This window comes from Coccinella septempunctata, chromosome 4 (assembly GCF_907165205.1).
Source record: "Coccinella septempunctata chromosome 4, icCocSept1.1, whole genome shotgun sequence".
Lineage (NCBI taxonomy): Eukaryota > Metazoa > Arthropoda > Insecta > Coleoptera > Coccinellidae > Coccinella > Coccinella septempunctata.
The window spans coordinates 4,070,356-4,083,762 of record NC_058192.1 but is presented as its reverse complement, the minus strand read 5'-3'; the positions used below and the strand labels follow the sequence as shown (position 1 = coordinate 4,083,762).

The 13,407-nt window shown below is 39.4% G+C and overlaps 1 protein-coding gene across 1 annotated transcript in view; it reads left to right on the top strand.

Annotated features, from left to right (window-relative positions):
- LOC123311193 (leucine-rich repeat-containing G-protein coupled receptor 4-like) overlaps positions 1-13,407 on the top strand; it is a 74,829-nt gene that overhangs the window by 28,206 nt on the left and 33,216 nt on the right. Inside the window, exon 2 of the mRNA XM_044895015.1 lies at positions 1,150-1,197. Coding sequence (XP_044750950.1) covers positions 1,150-1,197 — 48 coding nt within the window. The remainder of the gene's footprint in view (positions 1-1,149; positions 1,198-13,407) is intronic.

Here is a 13,407-nt window from a genome sequence, read left to right as displayed (position 1 = left end):
TTGGTGAGCGACGAAAAACAACACCTGCTCAGGATCGTTTTATAACCGTTTCGGCGAAAAGAAACCCTACATCTACGGGTAGAATGCTACGGAATACTCTTCAAAATGCAGATGGGGTCCAAGTTTCCATCGAAACCATCAGACGACGTTTGAGAGAGGTGAATCTAGGTTCTAGACGTCCATTAAGAGGAGTTCCATTAATACGTGACCATAAGCGTCAAAGACTGAAGTGGACAAGGCAACATATCAATTCGAACGATCAATGGCGTAGTGTCCTTTTCACTGATGAATCCAGATATGGACGATTTTCAGATTCTCGAAGAATAAGAGTATGGACAATACCACGCATACCCCGTAATCGTCGCTATGTCCAAGAAGTCCATCCATTCCGAGGGGGTAGTGTTATGGTATGGGCCGGCGCACAGACCTACACATTTGTCGTGGGAACGCGTTACACTATAGGGAGCATATCATTGACAATGTTGTGCCAAATTTTCACGCTGCTGTTGGTGAAACTTTTCAATTTCTAGACGATAACGCTAGACCGCACCGTGCATCCATAGTTGAGAATGCGCGCGAGGAGCTTGGTATTCCACATTTACCAATACCTCCGCACTCACCAGATTTGAATTGCATAGAACATGCATGGGATATGCTCCAAGGAAGATTAGATAATCATCACCCTACCCCAGAATCCCTAAATGACCTGAAAGAGCTTCTGCCCCGTTTATGGAACCAAATTCCTCAAGAAATGTTCAACAACCTCGTGTGTAGTATGCAAAGAAGATGTCAAGCTGTTATTGATGCCCGTAGAGGCTATACATTGTATTGACAGTCTTAAAATGCTTGAATTCTCTGGGAATAAAATTTCGTTATTTTACTCGATTTTTCTTAACCATCCTGTATACCCTGCAGACCTACAGGCTAAAATTAATTTGCAACTTGAAATCATATTATGTAATATGAATTTTCATCACAAAAATATTATTTTAAGTATATTTTTCTGCAATTCAAGTCAATATCTTCAACTCATGTGAAGCAGTTTAGTTACTTATCCAAATGCCTTAATTGACTTATGATGCCAGGGAATTTTCCAAACTCTATTTAATCAAATTTGAATCAAATATACTCACATCTATTTTGTTTCAGATCCCCACCGCGTCAGAAGAAATCACTGGCAGCTGTTCCCTCAATATGGTAAGAATTCTTTTCACTCCCTAAAAAACAGGATCGATATACATCAGAAATGAAGTCGTCTAGACTCTTATGAAAAAGATATCTCAGCCTCCTATCTCTCGACATCCCAATTTTCTTTGTTGGGCCCCCCTAAAAACACCGCAATTCATTTTATCTATTTGAAGAGCGAAGCAAGACGTATATGATATACGTGATGAGAAAAAGAATACATAATATCGTAGATTCAACAGCCGAGCCTTGAAGTAGTAGTGGCACTTTGCATCATTTTCCCTGCTTTCCCTCGTTATATACGACAAAAATAAACTGCTGCGAGATTTATGTACCAATTTCGAAACGTACTCGTTTACCAGAGAATAGAAACATTCGTTCTTTCAGTACGGACAAGAAAGACATCGCAGAGAGCATGTTTTCATTGACGTCGGTCAATTAATTCATTCTCGTTTTGAGGAAGGAGCGCAGAACTGGAATTTATTCTTCTTGCCGACGCATTCTGTTGACGGAAATGATCTCGGTGACGTTTAACGTCTGTTCGATTTGCAAGACCTTGGACTGTGTGTGTGTTTGTTGCATTATTCAACGGTTCTGATTGTGAATTATATAATGTTGCCTTTGGAGTGGACGTGACCCAATGTTCTTCAAAACTGATTGCGCCAAGTGCATCGGGCAGGAATTTAATTAAAGATTCTTTGTTAGTCTGTCAACATTCCATTCCTCGCGCTTTCAGTGGTTTTTTCCATCGCGGCTAACATGCATTCTTTGTCTTAAAAATACAGGAACTTCGGCGCTTTACAAAGGTGTTCGGAAACATTCCTAAGATTATTGACTTATACTGTAACTCCAACAGGGGAAACGTCGCTGTACCATTGTTTTTATTTCGATTCTATCAATCAAAGTGACAAGAATTCTTGTCTTGATAACAAACAACTCGACTGTCTATGTCTATTACTATTGTCTGTGGATACGCCACTGCTAACGGGCCCAGTTCTGTCAATTGATCTTGACTGTGCCACCTTCTACGTCATCACCCTTCCAATCGGCTTTGAAATGAACTGCAACTTCTTTCTATACTTAGTCTTGATAAGCACAAGGTGGTAGACTTATTTCACTATAAGTGACATTGATTCTTCAGTAAACAGAACGTCTGCTGGGCCATTTAGCTCCGATTCTGACTCAGAATATTCACTCAGAATTTTCACCAATGTATGGGGCAAATGGCACTACATGCTCTTCAAGAATGTTCCTTATATACTTATCAGCATTCATAGCTCCATTATCAACAACCACTAGGTATCTGCGAGCAGTCAAAGATATTCCACCCCATACCATAATCGATCCTCCCCCGAAACCAGTAGTATTCAGGAAATTGCACTGAGCATATCTTTCATGTGGACGTCTGTATACAAGGGAACGTCGATCACAATGGTAGAGGCAGAATCTAGACTCATCTGTGAAGAGAACTCTTTCCCAATCGGCTTCTTCCCAATGGATATGCTCTCTCGCAAAATCCAAACGCGCCCATCGACCGGCTGGGGTAAGAGCTGGGCCTCTTGCCGCGACATGAGGCCTTAAATCATATTCTCTGAGGCGATTTCTTATTGTCTGAGTGCTAATTTGCACCTCATGAGTTTGCTCAAGCTGAATTTGAAGGAGGCGAGCGGTTGCAAACCGTTGTCTCAACGAAGAAACTCTCAAGTAACGTTCTTGAATGGCAGTTGTTACCCGTGGTCTACCCTGTGCTGGTCTTCGGACATTCATACCTGTCTCCCTGAATCGCTGCAACATTCTGGACACACTTGTATGGGAAACTCCAAACCTTTCTGCAATTCTTGTGTATGTCCACCCTTCTTCTCGCAAAACTACCGCTTGGGCACATTCCTCTTGGGTCAAATTGCGTGTTTCGCGTTGTATAGCGTTTTTCGAGTGTAGAAAATCAAACGAAAGAAAAACAAGCATGTGAAAATGATAAATCTGATATAAAATGATAAACGGCAGTAAAAGGAAAAAGCAGCAGCATTCACCAATTCAAGATAGTGGTAGGTACTAGTGGCAATACTGACAGAAGGAAATTCTGTTACTTTTTCAAAGTTCAGGTGGACACAAGTACCAAACGGCAATAACACGGGTCAACACCAAATTTGACTTTGACTGCAAAGCATAAAATTTCGATAGTTTAGATCCTAATAAGACGAAAAAAAAATATATGGCATGAAAAAGTTTGCTTCTGTGTTTAGGAGACTGATTCAACGACAGCATTTACAATAAAAACAAGCAACATGTGGAGCCCATGGCTTGTTTTGATTCCAAACAGGAAAATCAAAATATGCTTCATAGGCTTCAGAGAGAACGTGAGATGTCTTTAATTCGTATTTCACGTCACGAATTATAATAAATTGACCACATATAAAACAAAATGCATCAGCATCGTATTTACACTTTCTTGACGATATTTGAAGTTTGTCTGGGCTAGTAAACAACACCTGATCATTGTTTATGACTCGAGTGCCCTCTAGTGGCACCTTGTAAACGTAAACATCCCACTCTCATCGGACGATCTTTTTGAATTATTAAAAATTATTAAAAAAATGTAGAACGACTATTAATACTATAACTATCACAAAAGCAAACTTTATATCAAAAAAAGTTATTTTCTTTTCGTTTTTGTGCATAATTAACCGGAAAATCCTAGTATAAACGTTAGGACAAAGAACAAAAATTTTTTTGTAGAGTCGTGTAATAAATGAGCCAAAACTGTGGCATGTTTTCATGAACATAAACAGAGTGTATACCTGAAAGTGGAAATTGCAAATCCAGATTCCATTAGAGTTCCAACAAGATTATCATTAATTATTTTCTATTTACATTTTTCTAGCAAAAAATGTGTGCGGTAAGCAGAAATGGGCATTTCATGTTGAAATATGTTATCCTTTTCACAAATAAACACTTTTTAGCGTATTCTTCATGGTAAAACAAGATATTTCAAGATTTCTTGACAAGAAATCTTGGTATTGACATGAAATCTCTTGTCTTGTCTTGAAATCAAGACAAGATCTTTAAATCTTCAAGAACTTGGCGACCCCTAGTCCAAAATACATGAAATATACCTTTTTACCGCCTTCTCACCAATAATTCTTCGAAATCCCGAAACCTTTCATCCCAGCACGATGACGTTTTATCCCAGCCACCCTCAGATCTGTCAATTCGAAATCTATACGCCCCAACCGGACCTCCCCTAATTGGAGTGTCAACAAGACACGATCTGCGTCCTAAATTCGAAATCGCATTCCATAGAGAACGAGCGAGACACGGGTTCAATTAAACACACGAGGGATCCGAGCAAAAATCCAAGCTGTCTCCAATGCCAGAAGGTTGGGAAGGTCATCGATGTAAGAGACGCCTTGGTGGGTTTCTAAATTATGCCACTTTTCTGCTGCGGGTAGCCAGGCATTCATGCTGAACCCACGTAGATGCAAAATATTTCGCCGATCTGACGGTGCAGGGTCGGATTCAGGATCCTTCTGTACCCAACACTTTAGAAGGAGCAAAACCTTCAATCTGTGCCTAGAATCCACCTCTACCTCTGGGAGACGATTTCTAAGGCTACAACGAATTGTTTGAAGGATGATCATTCTTCTGGACGTCACTCTACTGTTTCTCTCCAATCGATTGAATATTCCATCAGATCGAATCCGGTTCTGTCTCGAATCTCATTCTTCGGACAGCTGAATGAGCTGGGCTATCAGAATCGAACCGAGCGAAGTTGTGTAACACTAAACAAGCGGGCTCTGGCATCGTTTTATTCATTCAATTGTCGACTAGCAGTCGGTTACCGATAAAATCGGAAATTTTCAATCGAAAGAGAAAGGAAGAGGTCAGGTATGGAATTTCGTCTGCCATCCATCGTTCCTTTTTTTTATGCCAGCATCAAGCGCGTGAATCGACTAGCGAGAAGTCGATTTGGTGTCTTAAATTAGGTAGGGCCTGAAAAAAGGGTAGAACGTTATCGTGTGTTCTTCGAATTCCAATCTATTTCCGATTCTTTCATTCGATAAAACCGTTTTTGGGATAGAACTAAAAATAAAAAATTTTATGGTTTTTCAACACCCTGTATCTTTTGAACCGAGCCGATTAGGAAAAAATGGTACAGGAAAAAAGTATTCCCTTTGACCTCAACAATCTACTGTCAAAATATTCGTACGAATCAATTACTCACATATTTATATCACCAAGAGAAAACGCCATGTCTGATGACTGGGTAAATTCCACCTGATTAAAATCACCGACTTATGCGCTAAAGGAAAACAGCATTCGCTTGCAATTTTGTTCAACCGAAGCCGAGCAGTGATTTCAATACATCGCTTGTTCATGAATAAAAATGCCGAGTTGCAATAAGCTCCAATTCATTAAAACGAACTGTTTACACAGTGCATATCTTCTGTTTGTGCGTTATAAAGTTGAATCTATGCTGCGACTATTCAGAATCATCATGTGAGTTTCAATTGCGCAATTTTATCGCAGACTCTTCTCATTATTTCGTACAATAAACTCGCTATCTCCCAATACATTTCTCCGAGACCTTTTATGATCCATATCCCTTTTATTTTCGATAGCGCTGGCTAATTCAGAATGATCTGCAAACAAATTATACTTGAAATATCAGTGGGAAAATCGATGAAAAGGATTGAATAATTGTTGGGAAATGATATAAATCCAATAGAACCCAAACATGAACAATTGCTCGAATAATTTCACCAAATATGCCATTTTTTGTTGTGGAAGCTTGTATGCATTTCATCAGCGAAAATGGAAATTATTACCCACATGATATGTTCATATTTTGTGTGGGTCAAAACACAAGCTTAATTGAATTGAAGACAAACATGTTATATGCGGCGAAATTCAACATTTGTTCCATTCAAAAATTCAGATTGCATTTCCATTCGCTGTGATTCGTGAATTGGTCGGTTGAATCTGTATACCTGTACTATAGTTCTTTTGAAGACATACTAGGATGTATTGAGGCATTGATTGAGAATATCTGCTATTTGTGATTAATTGTAGAACGTTGTTCGCAGTAGATATAAGAACTGCCTGGAAGGCATATATTTTCGGATATAACAATAAACCTGCCTACTAGGCAGGATTCCCACTTTCAGAGGTTTTACGGTCATTAAGTCCCATATAAAACTCTATTCCTCCCTGTCGTAAATGTGGGTATATATCATACTAAAATGAACAATTTGTTGTGTCAACATATAAAATTACCTTGAATTCCTCTTTTTACGAACTGGAAGCTGTCAGTGGCAGAAATAAAACCCCCATTAGGCTGAACCTAGTCGAAAAATGGGATTTTACAGGCAAATAAGAACAATCGTCTCCTGTTTTCCCAACTCTCAGTTTTTTCACTTGCCGCAGGAGATTTTCGAGGAAATATCCTACTCATCCCTGGATTTATCGCGGAAAAACTTTGTTTTTCTGTTGTTTTCTCCCGGGTGCTTTGTAGCGTGAGGATCCTCGAATGTATACCTCAATTTTGTAGGCAGTAAAAAATAATGAGGGGTTTGAGTTTGAATTCCTGGCTCTCCTACCTGAGAATGCGTGAAGGGAAATCATTAAAATCATTCATAGAATGAAACTAGGACTAGTATCATTGTTATACAAAGGTGTTGATGTCAAACATTTCATTCGGAATTTGAGGAAAAATGTGGTACTGAAAATGCTCGAATTTCTACGTCAATTTATAATCCCTTATCGATTTATATAATCTTGAAAATCCCATACATGACTGTCATGCGTAACACGAAAAAATTATAGATCAGATCGTGCAGACTTCAATAAATTGGACGAATAACTATATGGAAACAATTCCCTTTGTTGTGTCGAATAGATAAAACGAATGGCATGCAGCGAAACGTCCCATTTCGACATGAAATTTTTTAATCTCGCTCGTATGTGTCACTGGACATCAAAACAATCATTCGACGTATAAATCACTGCACTGGACGTATATAGCCGGAATGAAACGTTGCTGGCGACCTTGTTATGGCAAACAAGAGAGTATTTTTCAGTTATTGGTTTATCAATTAAATTTTAATAGCGGTTAATTTGTCATTATGAAGGCCATTCGCTCGGTTATTTTTTTCATATCATTCTGCATGATTGATTTTAGTTCTCCACTCCATCTTGAGTCTCGTCTCGTTTTGAACCACGAGACTTTTACGATACTCTCGCACGAGACTCGAGAAGAGACGAGGCTATAGAGCCCACCAGACAGTAAAGTCTCATCTCGTTGGTCTCGTGGGCATCACTACTAAGTGGTGCCATAAAAAACCTTCTATTTTTCACCTCAATATTGCAGCTACTTCCCTTTGAACTCGTAGAGAGTCGATCGCTCTGCATAACTTGAAATAGGTTAGATTCAAGAATCATTCGAAAGCTCTAACATACAGAACGTCTCTCCCTCCTTTCAACCAACTTATCTGGCCCCTGTATCCATCCAATAAATGTCACGAACAGGCCTCGGTTGAAGCGAGGTGTCGCCCCTTTGAACGACCAAAGTAAAAAGCATTGTTCGCGTTCATTCCGATTCTCTCATTCCGCATAAAGTACACATCACAAAGGCAATTCTCGAACTCTTTCTACGGCGCTGTACAAAACGGAATGTACGTCTCGTAGATTTTATCTAACGGCATTTCCGTACGTATCGGAGGAACGGCTTGAAAGCTTCGCTTCGCCAGCTTTGTTCACGATGCATCTGATTCCGTTGCGTATGATGGGCGCAGATTTGCTGGACAATTTCGGAAATTGAGGCAATCTTCGGGGATTTACCCAACGCCCTGGAAAAATCCGAGAATTGACAACACTGGGGAAACCATGCCATGTTCCTACGGAGCAGATCCACCTACCGGGCAATAGGTGGCGCAGCCATCTGTATGTATCTCTTTAGTGCCTTTCCATTTTTAACATACCTTTTTCATTTTGCTTCGATAGATTTGATGTATGATAGAAATGGTAACTTAGTGAATCAACCATAGAGTCATTCGGGGTAACTGAGCGCAGTGGGTAAGTGTGCGCAGTGCGTATATCTCTACTATGCAATGTATGAAAGAGGGGTTCATTTGGGTGAAGCAAGGGCGCAAAATCGCCATATTAGTTTTTCATAGGAATGCGCCGTGCCACGTTCCTTTAACTTTTTATTTGCAATCAATCAAATTCACTAGTTTTCTTGTTAATTTTTAGCATCTCTGCACATTCTGCCAGGTCCAAGTTCCGAGTCCCTCAGTGTTAAACAATATTTCATTCGATTATGGGCATATTAATCTAAATATATAAAAAAAAATTTTAGGTTCTCTTAGCTGCTCAACTCTATAAGAACGTCAATTCAAATTTTGGCTTACTGGGGAAAGTGTGCGCTGGTAAGTGTGCGCATAGATTCATTATATGGGCATTAGTTCAGTGAGGAATAAATTATGACATTGTTGATTTTTTTGGTTAAGACTCGATCAATATTGTCCTATTTGTTCAGAAAAATATGAAGAGCCACCAACAGGGGAATGTATCAAGTGTTGTGTTCACCAAGAATTGTGGCACGAACAATAATGCACTGCTTGTAAAAAGGCGCTTCTGTATTGACAATAAACAGCATTTCTCTAATATTGTAACATTTTGATGACATTATTTTGTAATTTGTTTTGATTGTGTGGTTCACTAAGCACTGCGTTCACTTACCCCGTGAGGGTGCGCACACTTACCCGCAATACGGGGCATGTGGACGCACTCCGACTTTCTCTATTAAATTCTTTTTTGCGGAAAGAAAACGTTTTTGTTTGTTTGCTTTTTGATGTTTTCTTATAGATTAGAAAATTCTCTATCTTATGAATATGTTTTAATTTTCCTAGCTTCAACATTTGAAACAGGGTATGGCTTGAAACGCAAAAGTGCGCACAGTTGCCCCGAATGACTCTACTGTTATCACTCAAGCCACATTAAAAATCAGAATTATTTTCATTGAAAATCTTGTCGAATTCAACTAACCTATCCATGATATCACAAATTCGAATTAAGCTGTACAGTTGAGAGTGAGCCAGACAGGATCCAATTGACTGCTATTATCCCACTACCATTTCCAGACTGAGCGAGCACAAAAATCATCCTGTTCTCGAATCTTGGATGTCTCACATTATAATCCTTTCAATTAGGCTCCATTTGATGCACTCGCGTTGAATTATCCACTTCCTTTGGAGAATTACGAAATGAAATTCACTTAATAATTTAATTACGCAGTAGAAAGTGATACGCTTATTGGATGACGGAGCGACAGAAAATTGCTGAATCGATGTAAATGAGGTTGACGAGGCAGAAACATGCAGAATCGGAAACGAGATTGGGACGCAGTTGACGAGCCTTTTCTGAGTCGATACATTATGTAGAGCGTTTCGTCTGTTTAATCGGAATCCGGATCATTGAGTACTTCAACTCCATCTTTTATCACGTTACATGGGTTGTTCGTCTGACTTGGTGCTTCGATTACGATAATTAAGCATTTCAATTTGGCATTCCGTTTTTGATATTGCAGGGATATCACTGTAGATGATCTATGAAGTAAATTTTTCGATGGAATTCGTAGAAAGTCTTTTCACTGGGATTAGGTACTTGATTTTTTTCTTGAGAGGATGTAGGAAAGGATATTTCGCTGAACAGGCTCCAGTTTCGAGGTTTCTAAAGGAAGCAACGTTTTAGAAGTAGAATAACACTTTTTTCTCGTTGCTACTCTGTAACTGGCTGCAGGATTGAATATCTGAAGCCAATAATAGTAAAAATATCACTGTATAACTGAAGGTTTTTTTTTTCTTTTTTTTTATAGCAGGGGGAATCTGCGACCGTAAAAACACGGGGCTCTATCTCTCGCCCAGAGGAACCCATTTCTAGGGAACACTGTGGGGTTACTCACTCTACCGAGTTCGCGACCCACTAAACCTAACCTGCTTTTTATTGGTTTCGGGCATTTGCCTATAAACCATTTATCCCTTAATCGGTTAATTTCTTCTTGCACAGTGTCGTGCTAGGATTTTCATGTTCGTCCATTTCGGATATCTCTTCTTAGTATAGTTTTAATAAATTTCCGTACTCATTTCAATCTCTCCTCAATTGATCTCGCGCTCTCCTTTTGTAAGTTCTCATTCTTCCTCTGTCTTCCTCCGGATCGTAGTCCACTAGTCTCCTGAGTTCTTCGTTTGGATGTTCCTTCGCTGTTTCGAATAACTTTTCAGCTTTCCTCTTCATAAATTCGGTGATGGTTTCCCACTTCAAATCTCGATATATCTGTTTGTTCCTGACAAACCAAGGCGCATCTATGGCACATCGTAGTAGCTTGTTTTCTGTTGCCTGAATTCTTTGTATATGGCTCTTTGCCGCGAATCCCCAAGCACCTGATCCATAAGTCAGTTGCGGTCTAGCAACGGCTTTGATTATTTTCAATTTTGTCTCATTTGACATGTGGCTCTTTCTACCTATCAGCGGGTAGAGCATATTCATCGCTGCCTTGGTTTTGTCAACGGCTTGTTTGATATGGCTTCTCCAAGTTAGACCTTTGTCTAGGGTGATACCTAAATATTTTGCTTCGTTTTTCCATTCGATTTCTACTCCATCTACCTCTAGATTTGTTGTAGTTCTTAGTCTCCTCTTCTGCATTAATATCGCTTGGCTCTTTTGTCCGTTGAGCTTTATTTTCCATTTAATACACCAGTCATTTATTTCATCTATAGCTTCTCGTAATATTCCTTCTATGATTTCTGGCTTGCGATGTCGCATTGCGATTCCCGTGTCGTCGACATATAGTGTCAGCATGGTCCTTGGAGGTTTTGGTATATCGAGAATATATATGTTATACAATAACGGCCCAAGTACTGACCCTTGAGGCACCCCTGCTTCCATATATCTGGTTGTGGAGTTTTCTCCTTCCACTTTCACGTAGAATCTTCTGTTCCTCAAATAACTCCTAATCAACTTGCACAGTTTCATTGAATATCCAGCATATCTCATTTTGTAAATCAATCCTTCATGCCATACTCTGTCGAATGCTCTGGCGACATCTAGTAGTACAAGACCAGTTGCTTGTTTATTTTGGAATCCTTCTGTTATGTATTCTGTGAGTAATTGCTGTTCTGTTGAGTGATCTCTTCTGAATCCGAATTGCTCATAACTGAAGGAAATGGTTTCAAAGACTGATAGTCTTGTAAGTATTTCACAATTTCCACCCTACCCATTGACAGATGTTTCCCAGTCAATTGCTATAAATTTGGTCATTCACAACCCTAAAAAACATTTTTTTTACAAGCATTTTAACGAATTGGCTGTACCAAAATGAAGATGAACCTTCCACAATTGAAATCGTCTTCGATTCCATATTTTCCCCTAAGGGATCACGAACGATTTCATAGGTGAAATCATCCGTCTTGTCTACGTCAATTCCGAAGACTGATACCGACCGTAAATTCACTCATCAAAGCGAGAAACCAGCATTTTCCTTCGGTGCTCTGCGCTGGTCGGATTATCTTTCCAATAAATGTCACTCGCTTGTTCTTCTTCCTGCGAAGAAGGCAAACATTACGTTAGTGCTCGCCCCTATTGGAGCTCCAGATGAAATTTCAGTTTTACTCTCTTTGGCCGTTAGCAGGGTGATTATGGTGAGGGTGCTTTCAGGCTGTACTTCAAGATTTGTCGGTAACGCTAGAGGATTTACTAAGCTGGACCGAAATTGAACTCATGAAAAGTTTTTTATAATCTAATACGACCAGAATGGACACTAGTGTAAGGAAAGCCTTGATACAGACTATCCAGAAAATTCCTGAAGCAAGAAATTCTCATATAAGTACATAAATACGTGGTGAAATGGTATATAACCTGTAAAAAAAGGTTATACACTTTTCATGTGGACCAGTCTCTAGGTCTAGATATAGAACTCCAACCAACCATCAAGAAGCTAGCCAGTCCATCCCTTCAACAAGAGAGGGCAACGTGATTGGATACAACTAATTCTGTCCTAATTTCTGCTTAAGTTTTTCATATTCAGGGTTTCAATTTCAAGCTGAGAAACGTGATGACCCCAATAATACTCGTGTTCGTGTAAACGCCATAATAGAAACTAGTTCCCGACTAAGTTGCCACCATAAATACAGCCGTTCCACCAATAAATTCAATACACTCCAGTTGAGGTCAAACGAAATCATATAATGACTTCATCAAACGCCTACGAATATCGCTGATCTTAGTTTATAAGCCTGAAACACTCCAACTGTTTCCAATAAGCGTGAGTGCATCAAGCTTACCATACTGAGCAAAGCTTCAGCGATTAATTCGCTATTTGAATCGGTTGTATGGGCCTAATAATGAGATTATATAAATCCCTTCCACGCAGCCTAAACCTTGATATAACCACCAATAACTACCTCGCGTTTGAATCAGGTCCCGCGTATATTTACGTAGGAAAAATTCTGTTTGACTTGAACAGGAATTCTATGATTTATAACACTGATAACTCAGCCTCCTTCGATCTTTGGATTGTGACACACACCTCTAACGTTAATGACCGTTGTCTATTGTATTCTTGTGAGCATACTTGCAAGTGGGATGTCTCAAATTAGAGTGTCATTTGAATGACACTTTATAGCGTTCGTGCCTCGTTTCCTGCCATAATTTCTAGCTATTAAACGAGGTAATGTCTTCGTTTTTGTTTTGTACAGGAGGATCAGAAGGTGCGAATGACCTTTGTTCAATTTTCACCGTTAAAATCAAGAATTGATTGAGTAGCCAAAAAATTAAGATACTCAGTTGTTCCCTTGCAGAACTGGTTCCCAATATGCTTCGCAGTCTGCTGATGGCCTTTTCTGAAGTGCTCCCATCAGGGGTGAAACTGAAAGCCATACATAATAGGGCATAAAAAAGGAATTGGACAATTGTGAACCTGGATAATTACTTAGAGGGTGAACCGAATAGAAATGGGGTACGGAATGGAACATGTTACGACGCGTAAGGGGTGCGCTTAAACCCCTCTTTGTTCTCACTGGGGTGTAGTTTGTGCAGATGCTTATCAGGGAATGTGTGTAGGGTATTTCAAGGAAATGACTCAATATTTCATAGTTAATCCCTTTCTTTGATAGAAAATAATGCGGGATTTCTTTCTGGCGATTCAATTAATTAGTTTTTTCGTGCCAG